Here is a 21,894-nt window from a genome sequence, read left to right as displayed (position 1 = left end):
CTGGCATTCGCGGCGATACCTCACATGCATGTTGCGGTTTACATATGACACTAGACCAATGCTTGTGTGCGCATTTGCGCGCAAGCAGGGGGGGACAGGGGGGCTTGATTTTTTTTTTTTTTTTTTTTTTGCTTTTAGACTCATCTCTTCTCGGACCTTAACGCATCTGACCACACCAAAATTGGTGTGATAAAATGCTTTCCCAATTTCCCAATGGCGCTGTTTATTTCTGGCGAAACAGAAGTCATGAAATGCTCGTAGCTCCCGATATCTTAGGCCATAGAGATGATTGGAGCCATTCTCCTCTCTAATCAGCTCTATGGTTAGATAACTGAACTACCAACTGCACTCTCGGGTTAACCGGTGGGACAGGAGAGCCCAAGAAAAACCGTGGAAGGCGGCAGGAGGGGGTTAAGTCCCCTCCCACTGGGATTGCTTTTACATATAAGCCGACCGCTGGCTGTAAAAAAACGATACCAAGATGATGCCTAAATCTGCAGGCATCATCCTGGTATAACCACTCAAAGTCCAGCAACGTACCAGTACATTGCTGGTCTTGTTTGGCATATAGTGTAGGGTTTTTTTTTTTTTTTTCATGCAACCTGTGGGCTGAACAAAAAAAAGAAAACCTAACAGAAATCACCACAGGAATATTGTGTGGTATTACTCACCATTAACCGCCCAACAGCCAAACCCACTGATTTAATGGTGGGTATACATGACAATATTCCACGTATACCTAAAGGTATTTTAACTGCAGTGGTGAAATCGGCCTACCACAGCTGCTGCCATCAGAGGTATCCATATATGCTGAGCGCAAACGCTGTTTGTGTCAGAATATATAAAATCAGTGTTGTAGCCGACGGGTACCTGCAAGAGAAACAGGTTAACAAAAGAATGGAAAACAAAGTACAGTAGGAAGTGTAGAAGAACATAAAAATAACTTAGACGACAACTATTTTTGGCTTTTTTATTTTAGGTTTTTATGTATTTTTTTTTTTCTTCAACGTTAGAGTTCCAGGTTAGGGTCTCTCAAAATGACGATAGCCATCAAACATCTTTTGAGACCCTGTGTAAATGTGCCCTAAACTGTGCCGTGCTGTACCCTACGCTAATAATCCACTAGTGTGTGGTAGCGACAGAAACAGTCACCATGGCAAAGACCAGGTCGGTCAGGACAGTCGGGACAATAATTACGGGTGTCATGCCTAAATCCGCGCTTTCTGCAGACACGGCATCGTTTTTGGGGGTATCTTTTGGAGGTACTCGGGAGGAATTCCGGAAAATGCCTCTCATGCAGCCGACTCACTGCATCTGGTTGGGGAATTTGGGCAGGAGCACCAGCTGGATAAAGAAGGGCTCTGATTTTCTCTTCTTGGAATTGAAAGAAGGATAATGTTCCGGCAGATGCTTTGTATAAGACAAAAGCGTTGTAAATAGCCAATTGAAATAGGTATACAGCCACTTTTTTGTACCAGCGTCTGGCCTTACGGGCAATTAAGTACGGTCCCATCATCTGGTCGTTGAAGTCCACCCCTCCCATTTTACGGTTATAGTCGTGGACACAGAGGGGCTTCCCAACAACACCGGTGACTGTAGTAATTTCGACTGCTGTGTCTGGGTGAATGGAGGCCAGAAAGAAAACGTTCCGTTTGTCCCTCCACTTCACTGCAAGCAATTCATCGCACCTCAAGCAGGCTCTCTCCCCCAGACTCAGTGGGGCATTTGCTAGCCGTTGGGGGAAGCCCCGGCAATTAGATCGCACGGTGCCACAAGCGCCAATTTGCAATTGAAAGGGGTGTCTAAAGTGGCACGCATGAAAAAAAATTGTCTACGTACAAGTGGTACCCCTTTCCGAATAAGGGTGACACCAAGTTCACCAAGTCCAAAACTATCTTGCCGCTGCTCCCTATGTAGTCTGGGCAGTCGGGGGGCTCCACAGAGCTATCTTTCCCTCATAGACATGGAAACTAACTGTATAGCCTGTGACCCTGTCACACAGCTTGTACAGCTTGACCCCGTATCTGGCACACTTGCTGGGGAGATACTGTTTGATAGCAAGGCGGCCAGTAAACTTAATCAGGGACTTGTCAACGCAGACATCTTGTTGGGGGGTAAACAAGGCTGCAAACTGCTGAAGTGGTCTACGAGGGGCCCAATTTTGTGGAGCCAATCATATTCAGGGTCTCACCGAGGATGACAGAGTTCATTGTCGCTGAAATGCATGAACCAAAATATTTGTTTGGATCGAGCCCTGGACATAGCAGCAGAGAACACATGCATTTGATTAATTGGGTCAGTGGACCAACATAACCGCAATTCATTCTTTTTTGTAATGCCCGTGTTGAAGGATAGGCCCAGAAAGATTTTAAAATCGGGAATCGTTATAGGATTCCAGCCGAATGGTCTGGCAAGGGGTGAATTTGGGTTGGCAGCGATGAATTGTGCGTATAAATTTGATTGATCCACAATAGATCTGAAAAGATCTTCAGTAGAAAAACAGCTCAAAAAAGTTAATGGGATTAAAACCAGCTGTTTCCAGTTGGATTCCGGGTTGGGCAGTGAATGGGGGGGGGGGAAGTACTGGCTCTGTGGGCTGCCAATTAGGATATGCCAGTGCTTCAGGGAGGGCACTATGGGCTCTACAGGCCTGTTTTCGAATACGCTGTGGCTGCGGGCCACTACTTGTGCTAGCCACCGCACCAGCTTCAACTGCACTTATGGGACTCACCACATCACCAAGTGTTAACTGCAGTGCTGGTTGTACTATGTCCAGGGTGTACTAGGCAGCTTGTGCTTGCCAGATCACGAGAAGTGTGAGCGGCACTAGTACTGGCACTCTGCTGCATACGAGAAACATCCGATTCTTGCATCTCAGCAACTCCAGAATGGGGTCGGGTATGCCTGACCTTAGCAGGGACCCCTCTGTTGCCGGAGCTATCTGTCAGGGAGCCGCTGCTGTCATCAGGTTCGTATACTGACCCTGATTCTGCCAGTAAAGGTTCCCCATCACTCTCATCTGACATGATCAGTATACTGTAAGCCTCTGCACTACTGTACCACATTTGGTCATTTTAGTAACTACATTTACTGGTATAGTAGTGTGACTAACAGGTAAAAAAGCACCTGGTTGTCAAGGACTATTTGTCCGCTAAAAAAAAACTGCTAGTGCTAGCAGAGATCAGGCCTGACTCTAACACAGAGGTTTTGTGTTTTTTGGAAGTGACCGTAATATATTGATTACTGCACTTGCCTGGGTAGGGTGGGCTGGGCGGAGGGGCTAAACGCAGGTGCTGGCAGGAATCAGTGCTGATTGTGCAAACACTGCGTTTTTGGAACACTAAACTATGGGGACACTAGTATAGTTCTGATCAGATATTGATCTGTTATAACACTATACTAGTAATGGAGGTGTGTGTGTGTTAGTGTATTTGACTCTGACGCTAAATAATGGTGGTGTGGTGGGACCCTGACGCTAATTAGTGAAGGGGTTAACTGGGGGAGATCAAGGGGTTAAACCTTTATAGGGGATAGATGGCGGGTGGCCTAAAACTATTTGGGCATAGCGCAAGCGCAAATTAGGGTCACAAGTGACACTAAATACAGTGAATACAGATACTAAATACAGTATTTACCTATATACTGTATTTAGTGCACAGAGTGATAGGGAGTGAAGGGGTTAACTGGGGGAGATCAAGGGGTTAAAAGTTTATTAGGGGATAGATGGCGGTTGCCCTAACCCTATTTGGGCCTAACGCAATCACAAATTAGGGTCACAAGTGACACTAATACAGTGATCAGTAAAGATCTGTTTACCACTGTATATAGTGTTCACTGTGAGGGGTTGGGGGGTGATCAAGGGGTTAAATGTGCCTATGCGAGGTAGTGTTTGGTGGAACTCACGTTTTTGATGTCTTTCTTCTCCTGGAACCGAAAGGGCTCCAGAAGCGAAAGTTATATTACTTCCCCTGCCTGTGTTTACATTACACAGGCAGGGGACATGATGCCATTGGCTGGAACAGATCACCAGATCCAGACCAAAAATCATTGGTCTGTATCTTGTGACTGATCGGTTCTCTGCCGAATCAGACCAGGATCGGTCTGCGAGTCGTGATCGCGCCCGACGTAGGTCTACGTCGCTGGACGATATCGAGCCACTTTGCCGCAGTACCAGCTCAGTGAGCGGTCGGCAAGTGGTTAACTGACAACTGCGCAGTTTTGTGAGGCTGTACCCCGAAAAAATTACTGTCCTTTTTGTCCCACAAATAGCTTTCTTTTGGTGGTATTTGATCACCTCTGTGGTTTTTATATTTTTTGCATTTTTTACAAAAACAGACTGATCCTTTTGAAAAAAGCACAATAGTGTTTACTTTCTGCTATAAAAGATTCCCAATAAAAAAAATGTAAAAAATCAAATTTCTTTATTAATTTAGGTCAATATGTATTCTGCTACATATTTTTGGTAAAAAAAAAAATCCCAATACGTGTATATTCATTGGTTTGTGCAAAAGTTATAGCATCTACAAACTATGGTAAATATTTTTATTTTATTTTTACTAGTAATGGCGGCTATCAGTGACTTATAGCGGGACTGCGATATTGCGGCAGACAAATCGGACACCTAACTGACCCTTTTTGCGAACCAGTGATGCTAATACAGTGATTAGTGCTAAAAAAAATGCACTGTTACTGTACTAATGACACTGGCAGAGAAGGGAGTTAACATCTCAGGGGTGTTCAAAGGGTTAAATGTATTCCCTGGGAGTGATTGCTAACTGTGGGGGATGTGTCCTGACCGGGGGGAATGTAAATATCCGTGTTCCTGCTTAGCAGCAACACAGGATCTGCACCTTCCCCCCCTCTCACAGATGGCAGTTCTGCCTTTTCCCCCGAACGATCAGCGGGTCCCGGCGGACAATGCATCTGCCAGACACAATCTGGCCAGAAGTTTTCCTGATTTGTTTTCAAATTTATGATACTGGAGATCCTGGATGGATGCATGGAACTGTTTGAGTGCTAGAACCCATTTATCAAAATGCAGCTTGGCCTCATTCCATTGAGCACTATGGGCAGGGGAGTGATGCTGCTGGAGACGAGCATGGGCTTGCTGGAGAGCCTCACTGGCCCTCTTGTAATGAAGTTCCGCCTTTTTCTTATAGGCCGAGGTAAAAGCATTGATCTTGCCTTTGAGAACCGCCTTGTAGCCTCCCACAGCAAGATCGGGTCGTCGGCATGCTGTGCATTATCAGTCAAAAAGTGTTCCCAGGTGGTTTGGAGAGTAAGAAGCAGTTCAGAGTTGTTAGCTAGACAGGAGGGAAATCGCAATGGTTTTGGTGTAGAGGATGGGGCCGAAGATTGTAGAAGAACCGATTATCGGGGAGTGGTCTGAGATGACTAGGTCCGAGATGGTTGGAGCAAACAGCAAGGGGATCATAGAGTTACCAAAAAAGTAATCAATTCTCAAATGTGTCGAGGGGAGTAGTAGGTGTATTCCTTGCCCGTGGGATTGGCTAGTCGCCAGACATCAGAAAGGTGTAGACTATCTGTAAACGTGAGTAGGGGAGAGGCAGAGAGGCAGAGGGGGGAGCGTGGAGACGATGTGCGAGTAGGTTGGAAGGATCTGTCCTCCCTTGGGTTCATGACTGCGTTAAAGTCGCCTCCTATTTGCATGGGTAGGTGAACATGTGGTGCGAGCAGTCCCGTCAAGGTCTGTAGGGAGAGGTAGGAGTGGGGGCGTATACGTTTGAGAGAGTGGGTGTGTCTGTGCATCGGACTAGTTTGATAATCTGGATCCTACCGTCATCCGAGTAAAGGGGGATAACGCCACCTGTGACCCTTTTATGTACCAGCACTAAGACCCCAGATTTGCCGTTGTGTGAAGCCGAGCCCAGGACCCAGCCCACCCAGAGTTTCTGCATCCGGTCGAAGTCAGCTAAGGTGAAATGCGTTTCCTGTAGGAGCACTATGTCAGTGTGCAGGTGCCTGAGATGTCTCAGGACGGCCATGTGCTTGTGGGGAGACCTAAGCTCCTTGACATTCCATGACACTACTTTAAGGTCAAAGAGTGTCAAAAGAGAGGTCTTGCAGAGAGATTACAGATTTCTACTGTGGGGAGGGTGGGGGGGGGTGTCGCTGGTAATGGGAGACCTTCAGGTACAACTGGAGAAGGGAAATGATGTGAGGGTGTTGAGGTGGGTATAGAGAGGATACGTGCCCAGTCAGAAACCAATTGTCCCAGGGTAAACAGGGGAGCAGAGTAACAAAAAAAGAAACCAAAAACATACCATAAATTGTTTGAACTTCTTTTTTCCACATGAGACTCGCATCTCTGACAGCGTTACTGATTAAGAGTGCTGGTTCTGCTCGCTGACCTGCTCGTCAGGATGGGTATCATGAGCTGAGGAATGTGGGATGATTCCATTGAGGTGATAGCCAAGAAGGAGAAAGCGAGAGGAGTCAGGACTCCGGCAAGACTGTGTGGGAGCAAAAAGTATAGTTAACACATAAACATTAAACAGCCAGGTGGGCGTAGCCTAAATGAAATGCAAACCAGATGCATGTACATCAGATGCACCACAGACATTAAGGTACAGATTAAATCTGAAAATCAAAAAGAAAAACTAAACCATGACTTGGGCTAACCATGGCGACGAAGGCACTCTGGGCCTCCTTAACAACTCAATACTAGTAAACCCACATGAATAGGTTTAAAAGATCAGCAAGGTCTGTCTCTGGAGGAGGATTTGCCAGAAAATTTAGCTCTCTTATGAGGATTCCTTACGGGGGCTGCGTATGTCCCTGGTGGAGCGAGAAAGTGAGGGAGCAACGGAAGATTGCGTTTCCATAGAGATGTGGAGGTAGGAATCAATATAGTCCAAGGCCTCGTCAGGGTGCATGAAAGATTTAGATTTACCGAATTGATCCATAAAACGGAGGGTGGCAGGATAGGCCAGGGTGAGTCTCAGGCCTTTTTGAAATAATGCGTTGCAGGAGGGTTGAAAGGCTTTACGTCTGCGGGCAACTTCCTGAGAGTAGTCAGCAAACAGTAGTAATTTATGACCATTCAGGATTAAAGATTTTGCGTTTTTAAAAGAGTAAAAGTATGGCAAGTCTGTCCGCATAGTTTAAGTACCGCACAATCACTGGGTGGGGGGATCTGCAATCATTTGAGGGGGCTCCCAGGCAGTGTGCTCGTTCAATGGTTCATGGAGAACTGATACCCAAGGCCTGGGGGATCCGTGAGGCGCAAATATCAGGGAGCAGGCCCGAGTTGAAGGATTCCAGCAGCCATATAAACCCGAAGATTATTCCTGTGTGATCTGTTCTCAAGATCATCAAGTTTATCAAGCAGGTACTGCTGTGTTTGGGCATGTTTAGCATCATTGGTGAAGGAGGATTGGAGTTCATCTTCTAAATCTGAGACTCTGTGCTCCACCTCAGAGAGGCGCCTGGCCTGGTCGCCCAGTTCCTTCCGCAGCTGGGTAATGCCTGCCGCTATCGCCCTTTCCACCGCCTCCACTATGCTTGTGCCATTTGCTGGCAGTGTGGGTCTATGGCAGAGACAGGCTGATTTGCCGTAGAGGGGGAGGTGCTGTCCTACAGGCCTGTGGTGGCCATGTTACCTGAGGCAGCTTGCGTGCTGTGAGGCTGGAGATCCTGTGGCGGTGTAGCGGTGTTCCCGGTCCCACTGTGGACCACGAAACGGTCCATGTTTAAGAGCAGGGTCCGAGGAGTGTGAACTGCTGCAGATGGACCGGGGCAGCGAGCCAGCGAGCCAGCGAGCGGTGTGAAAGGAATTTATAACCTGGGGTGTACGGAGCCACTGTCCCTCACTCCCTGCTTATGTGGCGCCGGAACCCGGAAGTACAGACACCATATTCTAAATGAGGTCTCACTAAAGATCTGTGTAGTGGAATCAGAACCTCTTTCCTGCTGCTGGTGATCCCTCTAGTTATGCATCCTAGAAATCAATTTCCTTTTCCCACTGCCTGGTCTTAGTAATTTGTTGTGCATTGTTCTGTGCCTAAAAAAAGTTAGATTTTGAACAGCTGTCATGAAGCATATTGTTTCGATCACTTCTGCATGCTGAGGATACATCTAAATATATATGGCATATACAGCTTTGGCCTATATCACGCTAGCGATCCTTTCATCAGGAATGCTAGAGGGGCAGAGAAACGTGCCTGCCAGTTCTATAGCATTGCTCCCTCATTGGCTGGATCAGCAAGGTGTTCTTCCCTTGTGAAGGACATTATGCAACATCTTTGGTATAGAGGTACCTCCATTCATGCATTACAACATATGTAGAAGCTCCGAGCAGCAGATATTAACAGGCACTCTTTTACTTTTCTATCTAATTGGGAAGTCTTTTCTATGGTTGCAGGTTAGAAAGGGCACTGTGGAGTATATTTTTATATATGGCCTTCTTGCATTTATATATGGCCTTGCATCTCAAAATCCTAGACCATCAACATTATCAGAAAAGCTATTCCTATTAGCAAAATGATATTTAGCCAAATGTTCTGTAGTCAGATTTTGTCAATTCCGTTTTCTAAAAGGAATACAAAGTTAAAAAGTGAAGCTTCAGTTTACATACCCAATGGAACTATTCAGATTTTTCAAGCTACTGTACAAAAGGGGCTTGGTTGCTTGAGTGATTTTTAGGCTGCATAAACAAATCTTGTTCCCAACTTTTCATAAAAAAATGGCAGCCTATTAGTTACCTACACAATTAGAAATGCATTGGGGGGTGTGGCTTGGTCCCGATCCAAGATGGCTGCTTAGCTCCGAGCTCCTGCACCTCACGGCCCGATCTTTTCTCTTTGCTGCCCGAAATCACCCCTTACCCGCTACCTAACCATGGGGAGTACGTCACGGAGCTCTTCGGCTACCCGATCCCGGTCCTCGCGGGAACCGGAGTCCCAGCCCGGCCGGAATATACCCGAAATCTTCCGCACCCAGAACAGGGATCCTCAGCGGCCTACTACCTCTCCCTCCAGCCTACCTCGTTCCCGCTCGCCGAGTAGGGCCCCCCCGAGTGTTGATGCCTCACCGCCTGAAGCGAGCGCTCCCAGACCAGTGGCTTCCCTGTCGTTTGCTGACCTGCAGATGGTGGCCACGGATATCAAAATGGACATTAAAGCCACCTTCTCTGCGGCCATTGCGGACCTCCGGAGTGACTTTCAGGCCATGGCCATGCGTGTGGATGAGGTGGAATCTACAACTGTCCGCCATGATGCCTCACTGTGTCATGTTCAGCAGGTCACGGAATCCCACGCTGTACTCTTGCGGGATTTGAATCGCCACGTGGAGGACCTGGATAATAGGGGTCGGCGAAAGAACTTGCGGGTTCGGGGTGTCCCGGAGAGTGTAGAACACCAGAACCTTCCACAAGCTGTGGCGGCCATATGCAACGATCTGCTGGGGAGACCCCCTGAAACGCCAGTCGTCCTGGAGCGGATCCACCGTGCCTTACGCCCTCGGGGCAGGGACAATGATCCACCTAGAGACGTGGTCTGCTGCCTGGCGAACTTCCAGGTGAAGGAAGACGTTCTAAGGAATGCCAGAGTCCGGCAACATCTTACATATAATGGCGCCGAAATTAAGATGTTCCAAGACCTCTCTAACATCACTTTGCAGCGACGGAGAGAACTGCGCCCCCTGCTGGAGGAGCTCCGCTCCAGAGCCATCGTCTACCGCTGGAAGTTTCCCTTCGGGCTCTCGGTCACCTCTCAGGGTCGCACCGCTCTGCTTCGGGTCCCGGAGGACCTGGAACACTTTTGCTCCACGCTGGACATCCCCTACGTCCACTTACCGGATTGGTACAGTGAATTTCGTCTCTCGCCACTTCACCGTGATGCTCCGATGGAGGGAGTGCATCCTGCAGGCAACTTCCACTTCGGCGTCGGCAGACGCAGAGCTCACCCGCCTTCCTCTCCTCCGGCTGAGGGAGCTGGCCCACCCCGCAATGGCAGTCCGATGGCTTCCCCTGACCACCGCCGAGCACGATACACGCCGTGATCTGTGCGGCGTCTTGGTGTGAGTACCTGATGTCCCCTGTGTCCGTTGCCCTGGATTCTCCTACGTTTCTCCGGCCGTAGCCTGGCTGCCTAATGTATGTTTCTATCACCTACGCACTGTGACTGCCCTTTACATAGCCTGGACACTGAGAAGCCGCTTTGATCGGCGGGGCCCCCCGTCCACTTAATCCCCCCCCCTCCTGAACGCTATGCTGAGCTGTACCCCTGTTGGTCTCTTCCATGGACTCACTGCTCCCTGGGGCGTTCGTCCTCCCCCTCCTGCCCTGCTTTATTTTCGACAGACGTTACATGTCGGTACTGTGGCGATGGCCCTCCCCCCCCCCCTCCTCTGCCAGACTCTGTCACCGTTCCCTGTGCTGTGCTTAGAGGGATTAGGTATGTACTGTTTTGCACGATACCCTATGCAGTCACCTCCTGGGATTTGTACTTGCCTTCTGACTTTGCTTGCCCCGCAGCCTCCTGCTTTTTTGGACTTGGAGTTTCGCCCTGGGCCACTAGCACCACATCTTTCAGCATGCCTCTGCTCATACAGCAGCCCTCTCGGATGATACTGGCTGCTGATATCGCTGACTTTCCCTGGGTGTGATGCTGGTCATGTTTGCTCCGGAAGGATTTGCTTTTTCACTGTCATTGCGGTGTCGTGCACTGAGGGCTGCGGGCTGTGTCTTGCATTGCCATGCCGGCTGGCTCCCTCGGTGTATGACCCCTATTTGACAGTCTTTTGGGTGGCACTGTTCTGTGGTGATCGAGATCTTCTGGTGGGGTTGGGGGGGTGGGGTGGGGGATGTTGGTGGGGAGGGGGGAGTCTGGGGGTCTCGAACTGGGCCTATTCTGTTGTTATCTTTTCATGTTCCACTATGTCTCTTAACCCTCTGTCCTCCTGCCGTTCCCTTGGCGGTGTTGATGTTTCCACCGCCTGGGAATTGCCTGAGTGCAGACTAGCTCTGTGGAAGTGCCTTACTGGCTCCTTGGTGGGAAACAATTTTGTGATGTTGTGATTTTCATGCACACTAATGGTCCTTTCTCTACAGGTGTTATGCTTTAAGGTAGGGGCACAGGCTTCTCTCTCCCTTGTTTTAGGGTGACATTAGGTACTCCATGGGTTTCTCCTTCCCTTCCCCCATCCCCTTTTGTCTAGACACTGATACACGGCTCACGGTTACTTTGGGTTGGGTTATGTTGTTTTTTTTTTTTTTTTTTGTTTTGGCCAAATTTGTCCAGACTGTTGCATATTTTGCTGTGTTCTACCCCCTCCTCCGTTCTCTACCTCTGTACTCCTATATTTCGGGCTGCCCCCTTGCCCTTTCCTTATGGGACTGGGCTGTATGCCCCTGTATTTAGGTTTGTATGCCAGAACTGCTCCCCTGGTTTCCTTGCGTTTATAGGGCTCTTTTTTCAGCTTTCAGGGCCTTCCAGGTGCCTGGTGCTGACTCCCATTTTTGGATACTCTACCTTCCACACTCGCCAACGGCTGAGGTGATTTACCTCTCCCGATCTTGATCCGATATTTTTTCTCCCCTCCCTTCCCTAGTTGGGTAAGGTAGCAGGTCTACTTACACCCTCGGTTTTTGTCCCCTATCTGCTCCCCCCCCTCCCTGCTTGTTCCCCTCCCTTACCTCTTAGCCCTTTCTCTTTCCGCTCTCTTCTCCCCCCCCCCCTCTTTTTTTTTTTTTTTCTTCCCTAGGGTATTGGCTCCTGCCAGTTGCTAACATGCCACGTGCCCCTTCGTTGGGCCCCGACGCCCAAACACTGAAAATAGTTTCCTTTAACGCTAAGGGTCTTAACACCCCACAGAAGCGGTCAACGGTTCTGACGCACATGCGCAGACTCAGAGCGGACGTGGTCTTTCTTCAGGAGACGCACTTTCGCTCTGATGCTATTCCCCGCTGCCACAACAAGTATTATCCTACCGTTTTTCATGCTACGTCGGCTGACTCTAAGACTAAGGGGGTTTCGATTCTGATTGCCAAGTCTGTCCCTTTCACCATCTCGGCCTCTTTAGCGGACCCCTTGGGTCGCTACCTCTTTCTGACTGGATCTATTCGTGACCAGCCTCTCACTCTGGTGAATGTTTATAGTCCGAATTGCTCCCAAGTTTCTTTTTGCCGTGCTGTGGTTGCTGAACTGATTCCCTTCCAGAAGGGCACTCTCATTTTTGGGGGTGATTTCAATGTCCCTTTGGACCCTCTGTTGGACACTTCCACGGGTTCCTCTTGCCTTCCCTACAAGGCTCTGAAACAAATTAAACTGGGCCTTCAGGAATTGTCCCTGCACGATTCTTGGCGCACTATGCATGCACGTGATAAAGATTTTACTTTTTTCTCCCCGCTGCACCGGAAGTATTCCAGGATAGATTATATCTTTCTATCCCAAAAGGATTTGATTTATCTTGTGGATGCTACAATTTAACCCTCTATTATCTCCGATCATAACCCGATTACGATGACACTGTCTCTGCCTATCTCTGTCCCACGGGACAGAATCTGGAGGCTGGATGCCTCCCTGCTGACGGACCCTACCCGACTGTCCGAAATCCGCTCCTGCCTAGTGGATTACTTTCGCTGTAATTCGACTCCCGATACGTCTCTGGTCACTCAGTGGGCTGCACACAAGTGTGTGGTCCGAGGTAAACTCTTGGCGCTAGCCTCTGCGCTGCGGAAGCAGAGGGAGGCGACCATCTCTGAGTACTTGTCTCAAATCTCTGCCCTGGAGAGGGCTCACAAGAAGACGCTGGCTTAGGCCACGCATGACACTCTCATGGACACTAGAGAAAAGCTTCAGTTGGAGTTAGACAGGAGGACACGCAGGAGCTTTTTGCTTTCCCAGAAGCTTTTTTATGAGCATGGCAATAAGAGTGGCCGCCTCCTTGCGAGAGCCTTGCATGCCCGGAAAGCCAAAACGGTCGTCCACCACCTTCGCTCGGATTCTGGCTCACGTATCTCTAACAATAGGGATATAGCTGGCGCATTTGAGAGGTTCTATTGTCAGCTATATAACTTACCACGTGAGAAATCTCCCTCCTCTACCCCTGAATCGAGAGTGCGTGCTCTCGACGACTTCCTCTCCAGGAATCTGACTCAGGGGATTTCGTCGGATTCCAGGGCTTCTCTTGACACCCCCATCACCCTTCTTGAATGGACGTCGGCACTCAAGCAGCTTAAGCCAAACAGGAGTCCGGGCCCGGATGGCCTGTCTGCGGCTTACTATAAATCTTTTGCCGATGTTCTATCCACCCCATTTCTGGCGGCGTTTAATTCTCTTTCGGCTGATCAGCCCCTGTCCCCATGTATGCTTGAAGCGCACATAGTTGTTATCCCGAAGGAGGGGAAGGACTCGACCGCTCCGTCCAATTATAGACCGATTTCGTTGTTGAACGTGGATATAAAAATCTTTGCTCGAATCATGGCTAACAGGTTGCTTCCTCTCCTCTCTAAAGGGATACATCTTGATCAAGTTGGCTTTATCCCTGGCCGGGAGGCCAGGGATAACACCATTAAAGCTATTAACCTTCACCACGTCCTTTCAATGTCTCGGCAGAGGGGGTTCCTCCTTTCCCTGGATGCCGAGAAGGCGTTTGACAGGGTGTCATGGGACTATATGGAGGCTGCCCTTCGCGCTTGGGGGTTGGGCCCGCGCATGTTGTGCTTCCTTATGTCTCTCTATGCTAATCCGAGTGCCCGGGTCCGGGTAAACGACACCCTGTCAAACGCCTTCCCTGTCCGCAATGGAACTAGACAGGGGTGCCCTTTGTCCCCCCTACTTTTCGTTATGACTTTGGAACCTTTCTTGAACAGTATTAGAAGTAATCCATCTATTCGCGGGGTCAAGTCTGCTTCCAAGGAATACAAGGTGGCCGCTTACGCAGACGATCTCTTGCTGTTTTTGACTGAACCTGTTACTACTCTGCCTTCGGTCATGCGGGAGTTTCGTCAATTTTCCTCTTTGTCTAACATGAAAATCAATTTTGCCAAATCTTTTGCACTGAATGTCTCCTTATCCCCCCAAGAGGTGCAAATGTGCAAGACCAACTTCCGCTTTGTTTGGAAGCAAGACTCTTTGACATATTTGGGCATACAGATTCCGGCTGATCTGCGTAATTTGTTCCTTCGGAACTTTCCCCCGATTCTCTCCAGAATTAAACAGGATCTCTTCGCTTGGACTCGTTTGCCTCTATCTTGGTTTGGGCGAGCTGCGGTCTTAAAAATGAATGCTCTACCCAGGCTGCTATATGTTCTCCAAACAGTTCCCGTGGCAATTCCGCGGTCCTTCTTTGGGGACTATAAACGTCTTGTGTCCGCGTTCTTATGGAATAATAAACATCCCCGTATACATTACAACCTCCTCTGCTTGCCCAAACACAAGGGAGGTATTGGTCTTCCTGACGCTCGGAATTATCACATGGCGTGTCACTTATCTAGAATCATTGATTGGAACGTTCATGAGCCGTATAAGGACTGGGTGTCCCTGGAAGGTGGCTTCACTACACTTGATTTGGCTACGTCCCCGTGGTTGAGTCCCACTCACTTGCCACCCTCTCTTCGGCTTCACCCTTTGATCGGCCCTACTCTCCTATCTTTCCGCACAACATGCAAAACGCATGGTGTTTCGAGGGCTCAGGGTCCGATGACCCCGCTCAAACTCAATCCTGACTTTCCCCCCGGCATGCACCAACATTACTTACTTGACCACTGGCCGCAGGCACGACTGCGCATTCACCATGTCAGCGACGGAGAGGAGGTCTTTTCGGCCTCTTCTATTGCTCAGAAAGCAAAGAAACCCCTTGTTCCACCTTGGTCCTATCTTTTGCTGGCCCACTATGTGCGAACATTCATTAGAAAGTTCCCCTGTCGGGATTCCCCGACCACGTTTGACGGGCTCTGTCAGCAGGAAGGCCCCCTCCGTAGGCTTATCTCTGTCACGCACTCTCTCCTGTTCGAGGACACGGGTCAGCTTGTTCGGACCCGCTGTGCTGCCTGGGAGAGGGAACTGGCCTGTTCGTTCTCTGAAGACGAATGGGAGCAGATCTTCTTGAAAAACCATAAATGTTCGCGGAACGTTACGACCCAAGAAAACGGTTATAAAATTGTTTCCCGGTGGTACCGCACCCCGACGCTCCTTCACAAGATTACACCTTCCATACCCTCCACTTGCTGGAGGTGTCTGGCGGACACTGGCTCTCTCCTCCATATTCTGTGGTCTTGCCCTCGATTGACGGCCTTTTGGGCGGAGGTCCACCGAATCATCAAACAGGTGACTACGGATGATCTGGACTTCTCACCGGCTCAATTCCTACTGCACCACTCCCCCTCCTCACATGCTTCCTACACAAAATCGCTTACTGTCCAGATGATCAACGCGGCGCGCCAATGCGTTCCTGTCCTGTGGAATTCAATGCAGGCACCTACGATTAAACAGTGGCTGCGTAGAATTGCTGTTATCGCGGAGATGGAGGAGCTCATCCATGTTGCCAATGACACCCCCACTAAACATCACAAGAAATGGGCATGCTGGGCTCACTTCACAACCACACCGGAATTTGCTACACTTAACGCTTAAACTACGCTTATTTCTTTGGTTATTTCTTTGGTGATACACCTTGGTTTGGTATCATATTTTGGGGCTACTTAGATGGTACATTGGTTTTCCGAATCGACACCCTCTTTCCCAATGTTTCTATTATTGTTGGCTATCATTACATACGAATTGGCATTGGCTCCCCCCCCCCCCCCCTTTTTTTTTTTTTTTTTCTCTCTCTTTCTCCTGTCTCCCCCTTCCTTTCCCCGCCTTCCCCTTCCCCCTCCCTGCCCTGCCTCCCTCCTTCTTCCTCCCTGCCCCCGACCTCCTTTAGGTGCTCTGACCTGTCTGGCTGGTCCACGCGGCTCGCACCTTTCCTCAGCCCTTCCTGATGACCATTTTTTGTTCTTTCTTTTATTTTCTCCCTCTTTTTGATTCCCCCCTCCCTACCGTTGCTGTGCCTGGGCCGGTTGGGCCCGGAGCGCGCTCATGTGCAAGGTCATGACCCTTTTGGCTTAGAGTGCCTCACAGTGGTTCTCCTTTTCTTTTGTGTTTCTAAGCTGTACGGGTTTGTTACTGGTTTTCTGTACCCCCTCACATTGTTGGATATGGGGATTCTGGATCTGAACCTTCCCCTCTCGGGGTTTGGTATATCATTACAGGTTACACATTCTATGCCAGATTTGACAGATGCTCCTGGACCGTTGCGCATAGCTTTGAGCTTGCGACGCCTTACGTTGGTCCTGGGTCTTTTTGGCCTTTTTATGTCTGCAACTGTGGGTGGGGAACTCAATTGTTTTGATATATACTGTATATGTATATTTACTTGCATATGGTTGTCATTTTTGCTGTATTGTATTTTTATTATTCAATAAAACGTTTGGAAAAAAAAAAAGAAATGCATTCAGTCCTGGAGGATGTGAACTCTCAACTTAGTCTTTAGTTTTCTTTCATAAAGTCAGTACCTTTTCTTGTTATACAAGGTTAGCATACCTGCTCTGATAGAACAATATTAAGTAAATAAAAGGAATTAAGAAATCCTATGAGAGCTCAGGATTCACTAATATAAGATCGCAAATGTTGAAATTCATATTACAGATGCCCACTGCTCATCTATTCTCTTTTCCTTCTATACAGGGTAACTGGTAAGACTTTTCTTCTGTGCTTTTGGAGTGTAGAAACAGTACAATTTCCAACCCAATATATAACTAACTTAGCTTTTTATTTCTTCATAAAAGGAGAGGAAGGCTCCTCTGAAGCAGCACATGAATTTCAAGAACTTCCATTCTTCAAAGAAGACATTTTGACTGTGTTTGAAAGTAAGTGCACTTCATTAGCAATATCTGTCAGCATATATTGCCTTTGCCCTTATATCAATTATTCTGTATTTTTAAAGTTCTAGTTCTTTTGATCCAGATGTTAATCAAGGACTATCTTGGTCATTAAAATATACCATACAAAATAGGTCAGATCTTAACTTTGGATGGACACTAGAAACTTGATTTTCCTATTTGTTTTTGACCTCTTGGCAATCCAGCAGGAAAAATCTGCTGCTTCAGTTTCTGATTCTGCTACCCCCATGTCACAAAATCTCCCTTGGTCCAGAATCTCCTACAGCAATGGTTCCTAAACTGTGACTTGATCGATACTATTTCTCTCACTAACACCAACAATGGGTCACAATTCCTCCCAATGTCACCATTTATAGCGCACTATATCTTCAATTAACACCAATGATGGGGCGCTATTCCTCCCACTAGCAACAACAATGTGGCATTATCCCCCCCCCCCAACCCCCTTGACCACAGACACTAGAAAGTGTTTTGCTTTTATTGAAAACCACGCCTGGGGCATTGTTTACTCTGGACTATTTTCTTCTCTTTCTTGATATGATAATCAAGAACTGGCCCTTTCTTTACCTTTAAAGTGCCAGCCAGCTACAGGATCAAGCCTGATAAGTGCCATACAGTGTGCTGTAGATTTCAGTACCCTGTTTCGGTATAAGGTGATAACTCATCGGTTAACTATTAAGATTCAGGGCTGTTTTTTTTTTTTTTTTTTTTTTCTTTTTTTTTTTTTACAATGCAATATATGTATTTTATGCATATTACAACCTCTTCTCAGAGCTACAAATAGCTGTGTCCTGCCACTGTATCTCTATTCTGAATATAGAAATAAAAAATTATTTTTTAAATTTTCTTCAGGATTGGTAACTCCCAGATTAGATTCTAGAGTCTTAAGGTTTTGAAGAGTCTAGGGAAAGATGAAGCCTCTGACCGGGTGTCCGGGTCTTACTGGTGGCCAGTAGCCTGACTGTTCACAGCCTTTATCAAGGGTCTAGCTGTAGTTCAGGGCTCCACCAGGAGACAGGAGGCTCCTGCCCAGATGCCAAGGTGTGGGCAAGTGCATCATGGAGCTGAGAGAGAGATGGAAAATTGAAGCTTGGTAAGACAGCGTAGATGACCAGAGAGGGGCCAAAGTGTGAGGCCAAAGCAGCAGCACTGTGGGAGCAAGCCAGGAGACTAAATAAAACATCTGTGTTATTGATTAGCATTGGAGGAGGAATGCTGAACACCCCTGCAAGGGTAACCTTTTTATTTGTGTTGTAAATGTTACCTTTTACTTACTCTTCTGTAATTTTACCTTTTACTTCACTAAAAAGTGTAGCCAAGCTGGGACTACTGTAAATGTGTATGGCATGAGTGTATATATATATATATAACCGAGTTACCGTTCTAATGTAACTAGAGTGCTCATTTAAGAGTTTATAATAAGGATCGGCTTTCCCCGGAAATGGATGAATTGGATTGTGGGAGATTTAGTCTGGGAAGGAAGGTTGATTGTTACATGGATGGCAGGAGGAACTATACTCCCAGGGAGCTATGGGACAGTGAAGAATCATGGGAGAGTGGATATACCTTTGGACGGAGCCGAGCGCATGCTTTCTTGCTTCTGGGACTGGTGGAGGACAGACACCTCTCTGAGAGGTGCCGGAGGAGACAGTCAGTGACGGAGGACTGAGAGTGCGGCCTAGAGAGAGAGAGCGGAGCCCATCCTCAGTGGTGCAGAGGCTGGGAGTCACAGGGAGGTGACGGATCCAGTTGAGCTGAGTGCAGAACGGGTAAAGCTGAACAGACTAACCTTGCACTCCTCCCCCTTCCGTTTGAAGATGCCCCACTGATTCTCAATAGGGTTTAGGTCTGGAGACATGCTTTGCCAGTCCATCACCTTTTACCCTCATCTTCTTTAGCAAGGCAGTGGTCATCTTGGATGTGTGTTTGGGGTCGTTCTCATGTTAGAATACTGCCCTGCGGCCCAGTCTCCGAGAGAGGGGATCGTGCTCTGCTTCAGTATGTCACAGTAAATGTTGGCATTCATGGTTCCCTCAATGAACTGTAGATCCCCAGTGTGAGCAGCACTCATGCAGCCCCAGACCATGACACTCCCACCACCATGCTTGACTGTAGATAAGACACACTTGTCTTTTGTACTCCTCACCTGGTTACCCCAACTCACGCTTGACATATCCAAACCAAATAAGTTTATCTTGGTCTCATTAGACCATAGGACATGGTTTAGTAATCCATGTCTTAGTCTGCTTGTCTTCAGCAAACTGTTTACAGGCTCTCTTGTACACCATCCTTATGGACTTCCTTCTGGGACGACAGCCATGCAAACCAATTTGATGCAGTGTGCGGCATATGGTCTGAGCACTGACAGGCTGACTTCCCACCCCTTCAACCTCTGCAGCAATGCTGGCAGCACTCTCTCTCGGGTCTATTTCCCAAAGACAACCTCTAGATATGACGCTGAGCATGTGCACTCCACTTCTTTGGTTGACCATGGCGAGGCCTGTTCTGAGTGGAACCTGTCCTGTTAAACCGCTGTATGGTCTTGGCCACCATGCTGCAGCTCAGTTTCAGGGTCTTGGCAATCTTCTTATAGCCTAGGCCAGTGAGGGGGAACCTTGGCACTCCCAGATGTTTTAAAACTGCATTTCCCATGATGCTCATGCACTCTGCCGTGTAGTTGAGCATCATAGGAAAAGTATTTTTAAAACATCTGGGGTGCCAAGGTTTGCCATCACTGGCCTAACCCATCTTTATGTAAAGCAACAATTCTTGTTTTCAGATCCTCAGCAAGTTCTTTGCCATGAGGTGCCATGTTGAACTTCCAGTGACCAGTATGAGAGTGAGAGCGATAACACAAAATGTAACACACTTGCTCCCCATTCACACTTGAGACCTTGTAATGAGTCACATCACACCGGGGAGGGAAAATGGCTTATTGGGCCCAATTTGGACATACTCACTTTTGTTGCCAGCGGTTTAGAAATGTAATGGCTGTGTGTTGAGTTATTTTGAGGGGACAGCACATTTACACTGTTATACAAGCTGGACACTCACTACTTTACATTGTAGTAAAGTGTCATTCCTTCAGTGTTGTCACATGAAAAGATATAATAAAATAATTACAAAAATGTGAGGGATGCACTCACTTTTGTGAGATACTGTGTGTGTGTGTGTGTGTGTGTGTGTGTATGTATGTATGTATGTATGTATGTATGTGTGTGTATATGTATATATATATATATATATATATATATATATATATATATATATAATGTGTGTGTGTGTGTGTGTATGTATGTATGTATGTATGTATGTATGTGTATATATATATATATATATATATATATATATATATATATATATATATATATATATATATATATATATATATATATATATATATATATATATATATATATTGTTTGTGCTTGTATTTGCATGTATAATAATTTATAATTGTGTGTATCTATCTCTATTTTTACACTTTTATATTTTTTACAAATTTTTTTTTTTTTTTTCTCTACGGTAAGCGGAGACCAGATGCTAACCCCCAATGCAGCTGTGTGGCAACAGGTCGCTTTTAATAGGCTGCCAGCAATAGATCACTATACCAGTGATGTATTGCTGCAAGGAAACACTGGCCCAATACTCAGAGGAAGTGATGTTACAACTCTTCCGATGTAAGTACAATATGAAATCATTGTTTTCACATCTATCTGCTACAAGTGTTCAATGGATCGCTATGTAGCATGTTTGGAAGCCCAGGAGTTGATCATTTCAGCTCCTGGTCTTTGTGCTTGACCTCTGCTATCACTGACTGGTTCCAGTGATAATGTTGGCTGGGGCCACCGAAACCAATGAAACTGGATGCATTTTAAACCTGGCCGAGGCAGAATTGGGATAAATGGCTGCTATTCATGCACCATTTTTAAAAACAGTGTTGGGGACTCAAGTGGTTAAGATAAACCACCTTGAAGAAAGTCTCTTCTCAGACCATTTACTTTATCCAACAGACACCACTGTAAAGCAATTGTATTTATGAACTGTATGTAGCTGACCAGTCTTTCTGTGACTATGCAGTACAGTCCATCACATTATCTCCTGATGAGATCAATGAATAATTGAAGATATGGCAGTTCTGTGTTGCAGCAGAACAATTCTATTCTAGAAAGAGAAATGGTCACTGTAGAATAGGAAACCTCTTTTCAAAGACCATTGTGCTTACTTAAAATATGGCAGTCAGCTCCACTCAGTCTTCTCTGGCACACATAATAAACTGTTAAAATCCACTCCCAGGTTTTCTGTGCTATCCTTTAGGTCATGTGTCAAACACAAGGCCTGGGGGCTGAAGCTTGCCTTCCATGCCAGTTAATGTGGCGCTTGCATCTCTCCTGCAGCTGCAGCACCTCTTTCGTCTCCACCCCTACCTTGTCAGCAGCAGAGGGGGGTGGGGGACTCTTGACTTCTGATGGAGGGGCTCTTGACATCTGATGTAAGTGGGGGTGGGATGTTATGGAAATCTAGTCCTATAGATACAACCGGTCTTTTGAGGACAACCATAGTGCTGATACGGCCGTGATGAAATTGAGTTTGACACCCCTGCTCTAGGTTCTGAACAAACATTCTAATTAAACTCCAGTGCACTGATTTCGTATAGCAATCATTATCACCATAATTAGAATTGCCATTTAAGATTTTGCAAAGAGTTTTTAGTTTTACAGATTAGCTATTCTGGCCCCAGATGGTCTTAATAAAGCGTAATCAATTTCTGTGGGTTTATTATGGGTATATTCACCATTGGCATGCATATTAGTATACAGTATATGCAACTACTATACCCTAATCTTTAATGTTGCCTATGCATTGAAGATATTTTATTTTTTTGGCACATTCCTTATTCACAGAAGGGGAATGGATATATACATGTCAATCAGTAACTCACCCTGGAATAATTCATTTTTGTACAGTAGACATTTCAAGATATCTAT

General features: G+C 47.0%; 1 protein-coding gene across 1 annotated transcript in view; it reads left to right on the top strand.

Moving 5' to 3' along the window:
- Positions 1-21,894, top strand: part of LOC309557016 (A-kinase anchor protein 7-like) — a gene marked incomplete at both ends in the record, with an annotated part of 168,277 nt that overhangs the window by 23,177 nt on the left and 123,206 nt on the right. The window contains one exon of the mRNA XM_082259619.1: positions 16,793-16,873. Coding sequence (XP_082115745.1) covers positions 16,793-16,873 — 81 coding nt within the window. The remainder of the gene's footprint in view (positions 1-16,792; positions 16,874-21,894) is intronic.

The sequence above is a fragment of the Pelophylax lessonae genome, assembly GCF_965119305.1.
Source record: "Pelophylax lessonae genome assembly, chromosome: 5".
Classification (NCBI taxonomy): domain Eukaryota; kingdom Metazoa; phylum Chordata; class Amphibia; order Anura; family Ranidae; genus Pelophylax; species Pelophylax lessonae.
Note: the sequence above shows the minus strand (reverse complement) of the source record. Positions and strands in the feature narration are given on the sequence as shown.